At 31.6% G+C, this 16,561-nt stretch overlaps 1 protein-coding gene across 7 annotated transcripts; it reads right to left on the reverse strand.

The window, feature by feature from the left end:
- Positions 1-7,810: 7,810 nt before the first annotated feature.
- On the reverse strand, positions 7,811-12,488 carry LOC107957239 (transcription factor GAMYB). Of its 7 annotated transcripts, none has more exons than XM_016892711.2 (6): positions 12,255-12,449; positions 12,038-12,148; positions 11,328-11,449; positions 10,808-11,229; positions 8,944-9,943; positions 7,811-8,621 (listed from the first exon to the last, which is right to left on the reverse strand). In XM_016892711.2, exons 4-6 carry the CDS (start codon positions 11,168-11,170, stop codon positions 8,314-8,316), a joined length of 1,671 nt encoding a protein of 556 aa, XP_016748200.2. In that variant the 5' UTR covers positions 11,171-11,229; positions 11,328-11,449; positions 12,038-12,148; positions 12,255-12,449; the 3' UTR covers positions 7,811-8,313. The 7 variants fall into 7 exon arrangements, with proteins under 7 accessions (XP_016748200.2, XP_016748196.2, XP_016748199.2 ...); XM_016892707.2 differs by having other exon boundaries at positions 11,313-11,449; XM_016892710.2 differs by lacking the exon at positions 11,328-11,449 and having other exon boundaries at positions 12,042-12,148; positions 12,255-12,488.
- Positions 12,489-16,561: the final 4,073 nt, after the last annotated feature.

Below are 16,561 nucleotides of genomic sequence, written 5' to 3' on the forward strand. Positions count from 1 at the left end.
GGTTGTGGGGAGGAGGATGGCAAAAAATTCAATGAAATTGACCATCAAAATGTCTCTAATGATAAGAAACAAGTATATATGTCATCCTCATATTTATATGGAAACAAAGAATAAGAAATTGTTGACGCAAGATTTCAACAAGGTGGAAAAGGTGGTAGAGATTTGAAGTGTTTCACCCCTGTAGGGCAAAAAAACATAATGATTGAGATAAGGGGGAGAAGAAATAGAGAGCTCCCATGGAGATGGAAAAAGGGCCCCACAAGGATGGTTGAAGATGGTCGGATTGATTGGGGAGTGCAAAACAGGAAGAAACCTTTTTGCCCTAATACTAAAAAGTGTGTGTAAAAAACTCCTTGGTGGGATCCAGATTTGAAGTCGAAAGGAAGGTTATAAAATGACCTTGCATGAGATGAAAAGCAGCAATAAGGTCTCCGTGTCATAGACGAGGTCAATTTGATTTAGGAAAATCTTATCAACCTTGTTGTTAATCTCGAATCTACTCCCTTTTTTAGCCCTATTAGTGAAACTAAATTTATCACTAACATTACTGAGTCAACCATTATTGTTCCTAAGTCTGAGACAGTGTTAAGGGAAATTGAACCTAGAGAACAATACGCAGAATCAAACGGAGCTCGAACAGAAAAAGAAGAAATAGGACAAGGCTCCAAGGCATGTTTCAAGCCACTATCTTTAAAGTTATATTCGCCCCCACCTAACTTCGATTTCCAAGCAAATTAACCTCGAGGATACAATGAAACCAATGACTATTTGCATTTTATACTGACGAGAATAGTCCACCACGCACCGAGAAATATATAACAAGAAACTCAATTTCTACAAAGGGTTTCTACAGTAATACTTTATAGAATAATCTAATAATATTAGAAAATGAAGGAAGGAAAGAAAGAATATTAGAATTTGTTGGTGTGATTTCCAAATGAAATCCCATTCCTTATTTATAGGAATTTTCATGTCTCTTCATAGAGATATCTTTCGATAGGTGTCTTTCTGAATAATAATATTTTTAAAATAAACACATAATTATTCATTTAATATTATAACTACTCAAATAATATTATTTAAATAGTTATAATTCTTTTCAAAAAATCAAATGATATAACTTTTGATTAATTACGCCCATTCATTTATAGTTATTGGAACACTATAAATTTTTGAAAATGTTCCAACACTAAAGTGGCAACCATAATGCCCACTTCCATTACCACTCCACCATTAGGCGTAGGAGAACACATTCAAAGGTGAATAAAAAAATTGAAGCACCAACTTAGGCCAAAAGGGCTGAGAAATGGAAGGTCGTTGCTCTATCCAATGCCTCTTAAAAGAGAAAGATTATTGAAGAGATTCCATCTAAAGACTCATTTGATTTAACTGATGAATCAGAAACTAAATCAAACTCCACTTTATAGAGGACATACCTCTGAAGGAAATCATCGATAATAAAGCTCGATCCAAGAAGCCAAATGTTCCTATGACTGCACAACAACGTAACAATAGGATAAAGCAAGTAGGTGTACCTTCTTTGCTTGCTGAAGCTGCTGCCAAGGTACATTGAAGAGATTCCACCTAAAGACTCATCTAATTCAGTTGATGAACCAGAAACAGAATCAGACCCTAGCTTTGTAGAAGACATACCTCTAAAGGAAATCATTGGTGGAAAACCTCGATCCAAGTGGCCAAATGTGCATATGACTGCACAACAATGTAACAAGAAGATGAAGTAAGCAAGTGTACTTTCTTTTCTTGCTAAAGATAAGGCTGGAGAAGAAAAGGTAGCTCTTCTAGAGAAGAAGAACAAAACATTCTTCATTCCTACCTACTCCAAAAAGTACCTAGCCTTGTTGAAGAAAAGTTTTATTGAGAAGCAAAACATAGATGAAGCTAGCTGGCAAAGCATGGTATGGACACTCTTCTCAAAAATAATATTCTCACTGGCTTTATTAGTTTGTCAAGCCATATGTAAGGCAAGTGGTGCTCGAATTCTATGCAAATTTTTTTATGAGCATCACTGATGACCAAAGTAAACTCTACCAAAAGATGTTCATTCAAGGAAGATTATATGATTTTACTATTACCTTAACCAAAAAAGTGTTCAATTATTACTATCAAAATATGGTTGATTTGAAGGAATCCTTGAACATAATAGCTTTTACATTACCAAAAATATCCATTTCACCTAGCATGAGAAGGGGAAACAATCGAGCCTCACCCCTGTCCATTGTTTATACAGCCTTGTTTGGCATTACCGTAAGGAATTGGCTACCTGATAAGGGATGAAACAAGCAAGAATATTGTGGTGTTGATTAGGGAGAAAGTAAAGATGGTTAAATTTGACCTTGGCCAACTAGTTTTTGAAGAGATGGTGAAACATTGTTGGTTTAGTAGAGAACTAACAGAAGCATAGAAAAAAATAAGAATGAAAGGAGATGATTGAATTCATTAACCAAGCAGACCTTATATACATGTCTCAAGTAACAACCTCAACCAAAATTTAAATTCCTACTCCTACTAACAAGCTAACAAATATCCTTTGGACTTAGTCTTATTAATAAAAAAAACTTTGCAGCCCTTAAGACATTAACATTTTCCTCCTGACTCAAGTGTTGCAGACACCAAGTTTATTCCTAAGAAACTCAAATCGACTAACATGAAAACAAAATTAGTAAAAATATTTGTCATCTAATCCTCTGATCTGCAATAAACCAGTTTCTTCAGTATTCGCTTTCTATAAATTCCTTTTCGACTAGTGCAACTTCAAGAGCTGCCTCCAATTGTTTCTTGACCTACAATCCCATCTTTAGATAATCTAAATCAAAATTCCATAATTCAAAATCATCATCAGCTGCTCTAAAAAAATCATGAGAGTAGCTAGAGTGTCGCCCCTTCCTCTAAAGCCTTATGTTGTCACTATACTTGTGATTAACACCATTTATGGTTTGATTAATAGATCTTTTCATATTCAATAATTCCTTCTTCAATTTTTCATTTTGCACCAAAAGCTTGATTACCTCACCAACTAAATTCTTAAACTCAACAGCATCTGCAAATGTCAATTCTTTCGCATATGAAGCTTCTTCAATTGGTTTTTGATTTTGGAAACATAACCCACTATTATCTTTTGAAAGTTGCACATGTTCCAGTTTTAGTTTTTCACCCTTGACCTCTTGAGATTGAATATTTTTTCGTATCTCATCAACATATTCTTTAGATATTTCATGTGCAAAAGATGATAGTTTATCATCAGAGAGAGATGCCAACTATTGCTCCAAGAAAGTTACCTTTGCATGCAATTCATTATTCTCAGAACACTTGTTTTGCAGTTGTTCTTGTAGGATACGATTATCTGTCGATTTTATCTCAAGCTCAAAACTTTTTTCACTAAATTACGTCATAAATTTCACAATTGTCTTAACTTGCTTAGCAAGAAGGTACATTTGATCTGATGTCATTACTCCCTGACACTTGGATGCCACTTGCTCCTTCTCAAGTGGATTCAATTAGAAACTCTTTTTCTGCATCTTGATCTTAAATAATTCGTTTCCGCTAAAGTCAAGGATCAAACACCTTTCCTCTTCAAGCATCACCTTGAATCCCTTTTCTATCAATTTCCCCACACTCAACAAGTTTTTATCAATTTCAGGTACAAACAGAACATCTGATATCAACTTAGTTCCATCATAACTCTCTATTGCCACTATCTATTTTCCTTTCACTTCTAGGTATTCTCCATTCCTATCCTTACTCTAGACTTCAATGACTTGTCAAGGTCTTTAAACAATTTCTCATCACAAGTCACGTGATCGGTGCAACCATTATCAACTAACCAACTATCACATAGAGTGGTTGATGAGAAGCAACAAACAACAAATAGATGGTCTTCTTCTTCCTTAACTGCAGCATGTGCTCCACAATACTATTGATTTCTTGGTTCTTTGCAGAACCATTCAATATATCCCATCAAGTTGCACCTTCTGCACTTCACATTTGGCCTTCTCCAAAACCTGAAATAGGAATAATTATGTTTTCCACAATACTTAAATGAAGAATACTTATTATAATTTCTAGTACCATTACCTTTTGCAACACTTTCTGAACCACTACTGCCACCACTCTTCTTCCCATCCCACTTCTAGTCCTCTACTACATCGCCCTACTGCACCTTAACCTTTAATTCTCATTCTATGCTTCCTTCCTGCCTCATTAGCCTCATCAACTCTTGTACTTGTAAAGCACTGATAAACTCCAATACTCTCAATTGATTCAAGTCATTGGTGTTCTCCAAAGAGGCAATTGTTGCTTCATACTTCTCAGGCATAGAGACTAGTATTTTTTTTCACCAGTCTAGAATTAGAGAGATTAGTCTCAAGAATTCTTACCTTGTTACAATATCTATAAGTTTGTCTAAGTATTCTTTGATTGACTTAGACTCTTTTATTTGTAGCTTCTTGAATTCTCTAATCAAGTTCAACACCTTCATACTCTTGATCCTCTCATCTCCTTTATATTCAACCTTGAATTAGTCCCAAATCTCATTTGCTAATCCAAAAGCCATAATTCTATTGAATACGGCTGGTGAAACCGAAACAAAAAGGCAAGCATTTGCCTTAGCCTTCCTGGTGGTTCTTTCCTTGTGCATTTTGATTTGGTTCATAGTCTTCATAATCTTCCTCAACAGCTTCCCAACAATTACAACCTTCCATGTATGTTTGCATTCTCACAGCCCATGCTTGATAGTTCTTTCCATCAAACATAAGTGGGGCTAATACAGACAGGTTACTTGATCTCGATTCTATTTTCCTCAATACCTCACAAATGTAACTCTCGATTTTTCTCTCAGAACTTTCATAAAACTTTTCTCATAGATCCCTCAAGAAAAAGAGCTATGATACCACTATTAGTTTAACAGAGAACTAATAGAAGCATGAAAAAAATAAGAATGAAAAAGGATGATTGAAGTCATTAACCAAGTAGCTCTTATATATATATATGTCTCAAGTAACAACCTCAACCAAAATTTAAATTCCTACTCCTACTAACAAGCTATCAACTCCTAGCTTCCTACTCCTACTAATAATATTAACAAGCTAAGAAATCTCCCTAGGACTTAGTCTTATTAAAAAAAAATTTGCAACCCTTAAGACACTAACAAACATGCTAAGAAAGTCCATGCAAGGTATCATTTACATTTCCCCTTTTTAATATTTCAAGTGTTAATCCTTTAAAATCCAAGGCTTGTGCATGCCACTAAGCAACCTAAGAAAGTTGTGGTTGAGCTCAAATATTCTCCCAAATGTTTTGAAGGCAAGCACATCTCTACTAATCTAGTTGACCAACCTGTTAAAAAAGAAGAAGAAGACAAACTTGAAGTAGAAGTACCTGAAATGGCAGCTAAAGTGGCCACTTTTATCGACACTTCGAGCAATCCAACAAGATTTGACAAGAGAATGATCGATCACCTCTTCTGCTATTAACTCTCATAATTGGTTCTCTACCAAGCTACGTTCAAAAATTCTGAGTTACCCAACAAATTCAAGATAAGAAGATAACATTGCGTAATGATTTGCTCACTCAACCTAAGCAGTATAAGTTTGGCACATATTTTTTAACAAAAAATGGGGAGTACAACTTAAAAAGAGATGATGGGAGACAATGTTTTGTTTCTGTTGATTTTTTTTCCTGATTTTATCTATTTTTCTTTATCTTTCTAAACAAAAAAGAGGGAGTAAAGCTTATTTGCACCTTACTTAGGGATAATTTTTTTTTGAACAATCTCATTATAGGTTCTAATAATGTTTGTTCTTTTTGATAAAATGTCTAGAACTACCCATAGCACCTCCCCAACCCATAAATAAGATGATAATTCAGTTCAACGCACTCGAACCCATGTCTTCCTGCATTGGTAACAATGCGCATGCCAATCTAGCTAAGACTAAATCAGCTACTTAGATATAATTACAGTATTTTGAATATTGATGAACATTCTAGACATAACATTGATAGTTAATTTACTTAATTATGCTCTAAATTAAATGTGTTGGATTAATAATTATGCTAAGGGCAAGCTATAATTTTTTTTATGGTTAGTTCCATGATTTGTATGGTTTTGTTCAAAAAATTTGTCAAAAGGAGAGATTATTGAGGCGAGTTTTTTAAGTGGCTTGCTAAATGTCAATCGAATGTGGCCACTTCCATCGTCCCTGTGACAACTTGTCACTTACCCTATTTGGAGTTGGCAATAAAATCTTTAGGCTTTGAATTGTGTTGATATTCTGGATGTATTAAAGCTCGACTTTAAATACCAATCCATTTAAATCAATTGTCCTTAAAAATTGGATTGGTTTGGATCAAGCAATTGAATCCCTTAGATTGTGGAGAACCGATCAAGATCACATTGAAGATACCATTGAAGAATGAATCTCTAACAGTCCAGATTACACTGGTCTTTATTAGTATATTGTATTGTGTTATTTTATAGCTTAAGGGGTTGGATTGTAGTTAACCTCTAACATGCTAGCAAGTCTCTAAAACTATATTGAAAGACTTGTATAAGTTTTGTATGTAGTTAATCTCTAGTATGTTAGCAGGTCTCGAAAACTTCTATAAATTAAGAGACTTGTATGGGTCTGAGAGCATATAGACCACTTTATTGTTCATAGAGGAACATATTTTTGTGAGTGCACTTGAGTGTAAACAACTTGTGTTTATAACTTAAGTTCTTAGGAGGAGAATTTAGAAATGAGTGGTCTAGTGTTTAGATATAAAAATAAGGTTTATGCATCGAGGAGTGTTAGGACATGATTCACTCAATGAAAAATATAGTGGGTTTATTCACTAAACTATGCTTCACAGATGTAGAGAAACCGAACTACGTAAATAATTATTTATATCTTTTGTTTACTCTATTTTAAGTTATTCATCGCAGTGACAATCAAATTGACAATTGTGTGATTCAATCTTGAATTTTTTAAGTCAAGATTACTTATTAAGATGATTGTATATCAATGGAAACAAAGTTTTCAAGATCTATCTAAAATACAAATTGGTGCTTTCTAACGCTTGACTCGAGCAACTCTTAAGCTTATTAAAAACATAATTTTAACTCAAACTCAAAACACAAAAGTAAAAATTAAACCGAACTCCAAGCCAAACTTCAAATATTTAATTTTAACTCAAGCTCGAGCATATCTTTTTCTCACGTTCATTTTTTTTTTTTTTACAAAAAGTGCTAGATTACTGATTAAAATTACCTATATAGATGGACATAAAAGTTTTAGAGTTCTCAATGTTTGGTTTGCATAGTTGATTAAAAATTCTCAATTCCACCTCAACTTGGAATCTTGAATTTGTTAATGCAATCACCTGACTAGTGATTAAAATGATGAAACAGTTTTTGTTTGGGATTTAACTATAAAATAAATTTATGCATTCTCATGAGCTTATTGAAGACTCTCAGTTTGAACTCTTAAACATAAAAATCAAGCCCAACTTGGAGTCAAACATCAAATCTCAGGCTGGCTCTATCAAATTTCTTACAAAAAGCTATATTACTTACTTATCAAGAAGATGATGGAATAAATTTCTAGAAATCTAGCTATAAAATAAATTTTAATCCAAACTCAAGCTAAAACATAAATAATCATGCTTCACTTGATTACTGATTAAGATTGCAAATAAATGGAAACAAAGTTTTTATTTGAGATCTAACTATAAAACAACTTTCTGCATTCTAATTCTTCACTCCGATAGCTCACAACTCTCAATTTAAACTCAAACATAAATAATTAAACCAAACTTCAAGCTGAACTTTTAATCCTCAACTTCAAATCAAGCTCGAATTCTACAGATTGTATATGAATGGAGACAATTTTTGAGATCTAGCTATAAATTAAAATAGTGTTTCCCTCCACCGGACACCATTGACAACCCTACCACAAATAAGCATTTCACTTAAGACATGTGCATCACATAGCAAACCATTGTCTGGGGAGTCCATGCTAAAAGAGCATGGTTATTCTAAAAGTTATAACAACATCTAGAATGCATTTGTATACCTCAGAGCTCCATATCGGCATGCATGCATTCAACAGTTCCGACAGAAAAAAAAAAAGAAAAAAAAAACATCATAGACAACAGACCAAAAACATCCATGACTGGTACCATATTACGATGATCTCAACCCCAAATGAACTTTCAGTACATCAGGTCCGATTGCCTACCCACATCAAATCATGGAATGAATGAAACAAACAAACAAAAAAAGCTTCAGAGAAGTTCATACAATTGCGATAGCAGATCTCAAGGGAGTTCAGACATTTGACAGACAGCAGGCATGTTATTCCATGCACAAGAATCGAGACCCCATGCTTGACTTGAAATAGATGTTCCTTCTGCCATATTCTTGTACTCACTACGCAAATCATCGCCAAGAAGGCTTGATATGGCATCGGTCAAGATGGCTTGGTCCTTATCGTAACCAGAACCCTGCTCTAGCCAATTTGAAGCAAGTAAAGTATCGGGGCGACTACTGTCCAACCGAATAGGAGCCTCTTTTTGTATCTCTGGGGTCAAAACACAGTCAGCTGGTTCGGATTTCAGATGGGACTCTGAAAAACAATCCAAAATTCAAGGACTCTTTATCATAAAATATCTGGAGAAAACAAAATGAATTTGATGATATAAAAATAGTGGAAAACACATAAAGCAAGTTGATAATGTGTTTACACCAAGGTTTTTGGTTAAGAAATTGGCAGGCTTTTGAAAATTATCTCATTCTTAACTAGTTTATACATCACAGGGATCTACGGGATATATGTCAACATCAATACTTGATAACAAAAATCAACCTTTAACAAGATGGAAGATAGTTTTCAATTTTCAATAATGCATGAAAAGCATAAATCATGAGGAGATCAGAGAGGTGCTCACCTGTAACAGTTTCAGCAGGTGGCTGTTCATCCAATGAACTGCCACTTGCACTGATACACTCGCTGAAAAGAGAAGTTGCTGAATTACCCATTGGAGAAAGAGGTTCACCACACTTTTCCCATTCCGTCTCACAAATGTTGAAATTTGAACCTTCAGCTATATCACCGGGGGTAGATGAATTTGAACTTTTGTCAGATGCATGATTCTTTGCACTGCTTAGAGTTTTTGCCTCATGAAGTAAAGCATCCAGCAGGCCACTATTACGGGGAGAAAGACTATCGGACTCCAGTCCACTGGTTGGAGGTGGTGACTGGATAAAAGCATCAACAGACTCAAGTAAAGGTGGTGGGCAAGTTAATGTGCCCCAGTTACCTAATTCAGTTTCTGGATATTGGAGTGAAGGGAGCTCCAACTTCACAGCCTCCAAAGGGGGCTCTGAAGCAGAGAAATTGCCATTTGAAAGGGCATGGCTACCTGGGAATACACCAAAAGGCTGGGAGTTCTTTGTTGCAGGATCTGGTTCAATTGGAAAAGACAGCCCAAAGGATCCAGCAGCCTTGTCTGATATATCATCTTGAAACTGCATAAACAAAGGGCATTCGTTTTTAACAGCACCAGTGTAACCAGGAAAAAAGGCTGGTGACTCCCGAAGACGCTTCTGGCGATGGATCGTTGGTTGCATAAAACCACAATATTGAGAAGAACCTAGACCTTTCATCAGCATGCTGCTAGCGGATAAAACAGGAAGCTCAGGAACATAAGGAAGCACATTTTGATTGGCCTTTAAACTGTCAAATATGACATCAGGTATCTCATAGCTATTGTTCTGCAAGATATCATTAGGTCCTTTATCCAATCCATTAACCACACTGGTACTGTGGCTCTCCTGCAGTGCTTGCAAGGACACTTCAGGAGGATACAGAGGTAACCCAGCACGTTGGCGTCTCTTAATCCGGGTATTCCAGTAATTTTTTATCTCATTATCCGTACGACCAGGCAACTGCAGAGAAATAACAAGGCATAGAGAATTTTATTTCAGACACTTAAAAGACAGGTACATAAAATCTTACAACTGAAGGTTTTATCATGCTTCACACAAACGCTTAGCATTTCCCAGGCTGGAATAACTATCATAGAATTCTGGAAGGCATGTGGCAATTCTTTTGCATCTAGCCCAAAATTTACATTATTGAGAAAAATATGCCAATAATAGAGTTCATTACAGTGTTTTAAGGCATGGACTAAATTTTGCATTTTAGTTCAGACTTTAGCAATAAGATGGGATAAGAAAAGGGGATGGGCTAGAAGAGTGCATATGAGGAGCTGGATTTCTATAACCCTCAAAGAAGACAACTTTAACCAGGCCAAGAATGACACTGCTATAACATATGAGGGCACCTTAACTCTTGACAAACTTGACTCCTTGAACACTAAAAATTACTGTTTCAATTTGGATCTTCCTGAAACTGAGGATACCAAAATCAGAGGACTTAAACAATCCACAGTGAGAACATAAGTAAATCTTAGAATCTGGGCTGGTCATTGGTTATGAATAATGATAGAAACATGCAGCAAGGGGAGCTCAGATAGAATGAAAAACAGTTAAGTGCAATTATCAGGGTACTGCATAATGTTCCGTGTAACTTGCTCCAAATTTATTACAGAACGGAAGTGTTCGAAGATACTAATTAAGAAATTCTGTATATAGATTAGGCAGAGGTTGCAATTCTACAGATCTTAACACAAATATTAAGAATCCTATTTCTTCATGTAATTCTAAAATTTCTTTTATGTTCAATATATTTCTCCCATTCAACAGATCATGAGAATAACTAGATTCACAGTAAATGAATTGAACACTTACATGTGCTGCCATCCGAGCCCATTTATTTCCCATCTTTGCATGGAGTTCAATGATCAGCTGTTCTTCTTCTTGAGTAAATGCCCCTTTCTTCAAGTTCGGCCTCAGGTGATTAGCCCAACGTAAGCGGCAACTCTTTCCACAACGAAATAGTCCAGAGTGCTTCTGAACAGCATTCCAGTTGCCTTCACCATGCTTCTTCACATAGTCAATCAAAATCGCGTCTTCAGCTGATGTCCACGGTCCTTTCTTCAGAACAACTCCCCCAGCTCCACCTCCTCCACAGCTACCATCATCGATATATGGCGATTCTGTCTGATCCTTAGAGAGCATTCCATCTTCCCGCTCATGTTTTGTGTGACTCATCTCTTTGTAATCACACACAAAGCCTTAGCAACAGGGATGAACCATCCAAAACTCAAAACCTGAAAAAAAAATATATAGAATACACGCAAAATTAAAATACATATATAAACAACAAAAAAGGAAGAAGAAATAAAGACCATGCCTTTTTTCCGCTCACTTTTCCATACTTGCACTCCAACTCCAACAGGTTCATTATTTTTGTTTTAAAATACATGCTCACTCTTTATACATCGCGACAAGCTATAAGTGGATCAACCATGACAGTCCTTTATTGAAATGCTACATAAGAATCGTGATAGCATACATAAACGTATTAAAACCATAAAAGGAATCAAAACTCCTTGGGAAATATCGGCACAACTCTAGAGATGGGGAATTGAGAAACAACAGAAAATTTCATCACGTACAGAAAGACTAAAAACAGTTAATGGAAAACAAAACTATCCACAGAATATAAAATTCAGCAAACCTAGACGCAAACCAAAGCGAGCATCAAATTCCGATTATATTGAAAAAAAATGGCAAAATCATACCAATCTTTGAAAGTTAAATTAAACCCTTTTACCTAAACTGGAAAGCAGATAACATATCATTTTCAAAAATTAAAAGAGACCCGTTTCCAGAAATGAAGACATTAATAAATTCAGATAAAAGTAAATTCCAAATTTCATTTATTGCACTATGATTCTCTAATAAATTACTCCAAAAATCTATCATTAATAAATTATAAACTGCAGTATTGCACTATCAACTACTATATTAAAAAAAATGCTAAATTTAAATTACATAAATACAAAGTTGCTCATTCATTAAAGAAGCAAAACAATTTTTTATAAAAAAATCTAAGAAAATTTAGAACTCAAATACCTGCCTTAACAAGATGCAAAATTTGGGGGAAAACTGCCAAAAATAAAATTTTGAGCTCAATAATGATTCCTGATTGAAGTGAGAGCTGAGACAAAAGCGAAAATGGAAAACCTGAAATTCAACACAAAGAAAAATTAAAGGATATAAATTCCTAGATCTACAACCATTAATTATAAAAGAGCAAATCCTAGATGAAATATATATATATATTTCTAACCTCAATTTTTGAGCTATAAGGAAAAGGATCCGAGAATAGAAAGAGCAAAACATCGAGAGATCTGACAAAGGAGAGATTACAAAAAAGAAAGCCTTTTCTTTTTGTAATTTTGAGGTTTTGTGTTTGGGGAGAGAGAAAATAGAAAGGAAAAAAAAGAAAAAAATAAAGAAAGGAAAGAGAGAGAAAGAAATGTAAAAAAGAGAGGAAATGAAGGAGCAAAAGATGGAAAGAAAGAAAAGAATGGGAGAATTATTTTTATTATTATAGTTTGTTTAATTGTTTTTTTTAATGAATTTCATTCTATCAATTTATTCATTTAAATAAAATAATATATATTTTCTAAGTAAAAGATATTGTATTTTTCTTGGTTAAATTTTACAATTTATCCCTGTACTTTATGAAAGTTATGAATCTAATCCATATATTTTAATTTTTTTACTTTTCAAATTTTAAAATTTCAATCCTCACCAAACAATAACTACTAAATCATTAAGTTAATTTTTGCTATTTCTAAAATCTAATGTGGCAAACATATTAGCATATGGGTAATGTCATATCAGCTTGTTAGTTTCACGTATTATTCACCAAAAATCTAGTTAATGAATTAACAAATGCCATTCACATCAAGACTAAAATTTTAAAATTCAAAAAAGTACACGGACTTAAAATGATCCAATTGTTAAATATGGGTTAAATCTACAACTATATGCATAGTACATGACTAGTAATTGAATTTAACTGATGTTGTTTAGGTTAACATTAAAATTGACCAAATTCAAAAAATATAAAGATTAAAATTGATTAAACTAGAGTATAATAATTAAATCTACAACTTTCGCAAAATAAATGAACTAATTAAAATTTTAAAAAAAATTGCTCGAGAGTCGATTTAAAATTACATAAAAACCATATAGATAAAATAAAGTATCGACTTTCACTCTATTTCTTTAAAACAATATTAAAGAAACTTAAAATCTCATATTTAAAAATGAAAACTTTATAATCCATATTTTGCTTATTTATTTTTTTATATGTATAATATTGGCTATTGAGCAAATTAATTTTTTTTTAAAATCTCATATTTAATTATATTATCAATTAGACCTTTAATTATCAAATAAAAAACAATAGTTGTATTAAACTCTTGGGTTAAAATTATAAATGTGAAAAGAGTATAAGGATTAATATCATAAATAGACTCTTTGTCTAATTTTCTTGATCAAAGCCCTTTCTGGAAACTTGGCTTATTTGTATGCTAAGATATTAAAATGATTTATGAGAAAAATATTGTAATTTCAAGTTTTAATTTTAAATTTTTATATCAGAATTGTTTTCAAATATATTAAATATTTGAATGCAAAAGTAAACATCAATAACTATTTAAATGTAATAAATAAATAAAAAACATACAAGGAGATAAAATAATAAATTTAAAAAAAGAAAACTCATATTTTAACTTAAAATAAGTTAGTTAATATGTAATGATATTTTTTTAAGGTGAATTTTAGGAAGGAATTTAGTAACGAATATCTTAAAATATACCCATATTTTTATGTAATACTATTTTCATCCAACTGAAATTAATGAACAAATTTATGAGTTCATCATTTAATAAGCTATTATAACCATAACTATACTATGCTCTTTTTTGAGTTTACTCGCTCATTTCAATTAATTTTTATTTAAAAATCTAATTAAACCTTCATTTTTATTTCACTTCTCCTGTAACCATTTTTACTTTAATTTTCTTTTTTTTAATTCTAATCATTTTTATATAAATAATTAGTGTAATAAATTTCACTTGCAATATAAGTCGACATTGGACTAGTATTACTTAAACATTAAACACTGTCCTAAAAGCACTCATTAATTAATCATTTTTAATTTACTAAAATATTTTAAATAAAAACCGTTTAACTATTTGGATAAGTGTTTATTTCTATTGCGATGCACTTAGTATTTTTTTTATCTCACACTATCATATCAATGCAGAATTTAGTTTTATTGTCATTACTATTTTTATATCACAGATAAAATGCATTACTCGTTCAAAATCATCCTAAATCTTTAACCTTAGTATTTGGGGTCTGTTCTCAATTTCCCATATTTAAAAAAAAAATTAATGGAAGTAAACGTGGGGACCAAGGATATGTACTTTAATGTATCATGATTGGTCGTGGGTTACACGCTTTTTTTTTCTTTTTGTTATTATTGGCGTACATGCATCGCATATTTTTAGTTATTTTATTTCTTTAATAATAGGTAGATTTAAAATTTGGTGCATTTGATAATGCACGTTGTATTTGAAAAATATTAGTTGGAACTATAAAAATAATCTTTCAACTATTAACATGTTTTTATTTTAGTTACTCAAAGTTTAAAGCATTTTATTTTACTAACTACCGTTATTGAAATTTAAAATTTTAGTCTCTCATTTGTTAAATCATTATTATAAGTCTTTTTTTATAGGTATAATAATAAATTTAGCCTTCAATGTTTATATATTCTATTAATTTGATCATAATTTTAAAAAATGTCAACAATTTTAACCACCAATTTTACAAATTATGTCAATCTAATCTTGATTATTAAAAATTTAAAAATTAAAAAACTTTTTAAAAATTTTAAAAGTTTATTTTTTATTAAAAAATACATAAGATTTTTTAAAGATGCAAAATTCTAAATAAATGAACACCCATTTTCCTTTTTTCCAACATGAAATTTATTTAATAAAATAATAATTATATATATAATATTTTTAAAAAACTGCAAACAAGAATTTAAACTTTTTCTTTTTTTTTTAGTTTTATTTTATAAATAATAATTTATTTATTATATGTCTGACATTGTTCTTTAGTCGTCGTCAAATTTTCTAAGCGTTGGGCATCTCCTTCGCCCACAATCACCGACACCAAAACCTTCACCCCGAATTCCTCGATTTTCCACATCTTTCATCGTCCTGCCATCCAACTAGGAATCGATTGTGGAGCTACCAGCATGGCCTTCCATCTACGGGGTCTCTAAGACTTCATCCTCACCTATATATCCTCAATTATATTTGCTTTCAAGTTGTAGTTTTTAACCCAATCTAAATATGGTGGTCATTAATGTTGAAAAAAGGGGAAAGTTGAATCTACTTAAGTTTTCTTCATATTTTTTTCTGTTAAATTGTTTTATTTGTAATTATTTTATTTATAAATTTATTTTTTAATAAATGAATTTCATGTTAGAAAAATAGAAAAATGAGTATTTATTTATAAATATTTTTATGATTTTATGCATTTTATGCATTTTATGCATTTTATAAAATCTTATGTATTATTCTCGAAAGTAAAATTTTATTTTTATTTTTAGAAATTTTTGAATTTTTAATAATTAAGACTAAATTAACAGAATATGTAAAGTTGCAGGTTAAATATAATAAATTTTTTAGAATCAAGACCAAATTGATAGAATTTGTAAATATTGGCTAAATTTGTTGTTATGACAACAAAAAAAAAGAGGCTTTCGATAGTGATTTAATAGATAACAGTAATAGTTAAGTGACTATTTTCATAACATTTTATTTAAATATAATTTAAATAAATTATCTACTTTTGTAAAAACTTTTACGCCTTTAACGGGATAACTATTTTTCTTTTAAAACATATTTTTTTCAAAAATAATTATTATATATTTTTGAAGTTACCAATAATTAAAATTAAATATAATTACTTATAAATTATATGGTGATATATTTGAATAATTATTATAATTAGTAAATCTCACTTTAATTAATTCGATTATTTGGTCAAATCCTTGCAATGGGTGAGAATGGAAGAATTATGCGAGTAATACTTTCAATCTTTTTTTATTTTTTTAAGATGTAATTATAATGTAATTAATTATAAAAGTATATAATTATTATTTTAATAATTACATTTTCTTACAATTACATATCTATGCTTTCAATCTTTTTTATTTTCTTACATTTCAATTCTATTACACAAATTATTTTTCTATACGCAAACGTGTGTAATAGAATTTTTAATATTAATAATTTATTTAGAAAATAGTTAGACCTTTTATCTGACACCTTAATAGTAGGTTTCAACCCAATTATTATAGTGATGAATATAAACACAATTGAAATTCCTGGAGAGTTTTTATTATTTTCTCTCTCACTCCTCAAATTTTATATTTGTTAAAGAGAAAATTAATAACTAAACCATTGGTAAAATTATCATGAAGGCCTTTATACTAGGAGCTAAATTGCATTTTGTCTTATTTACTCAAAAAATGGGCAAATTAGTCCATATACATTAGGT

Source organism: Gossypium hirsutum, chromosome A05 (assembly GCF_007990345.1).
Source record: "Gossypium hirsutum isolate 1008001.06 chromosome A05, Gossypium_hirsutum_v2.1, whole genome shotgun sequence".
NCBI lineage: Eukaryota > Viridiplantae > Streptophyta > Magnoliopsida > Malvales > Malvaceae > Gossypium > Gossypium hirsutum.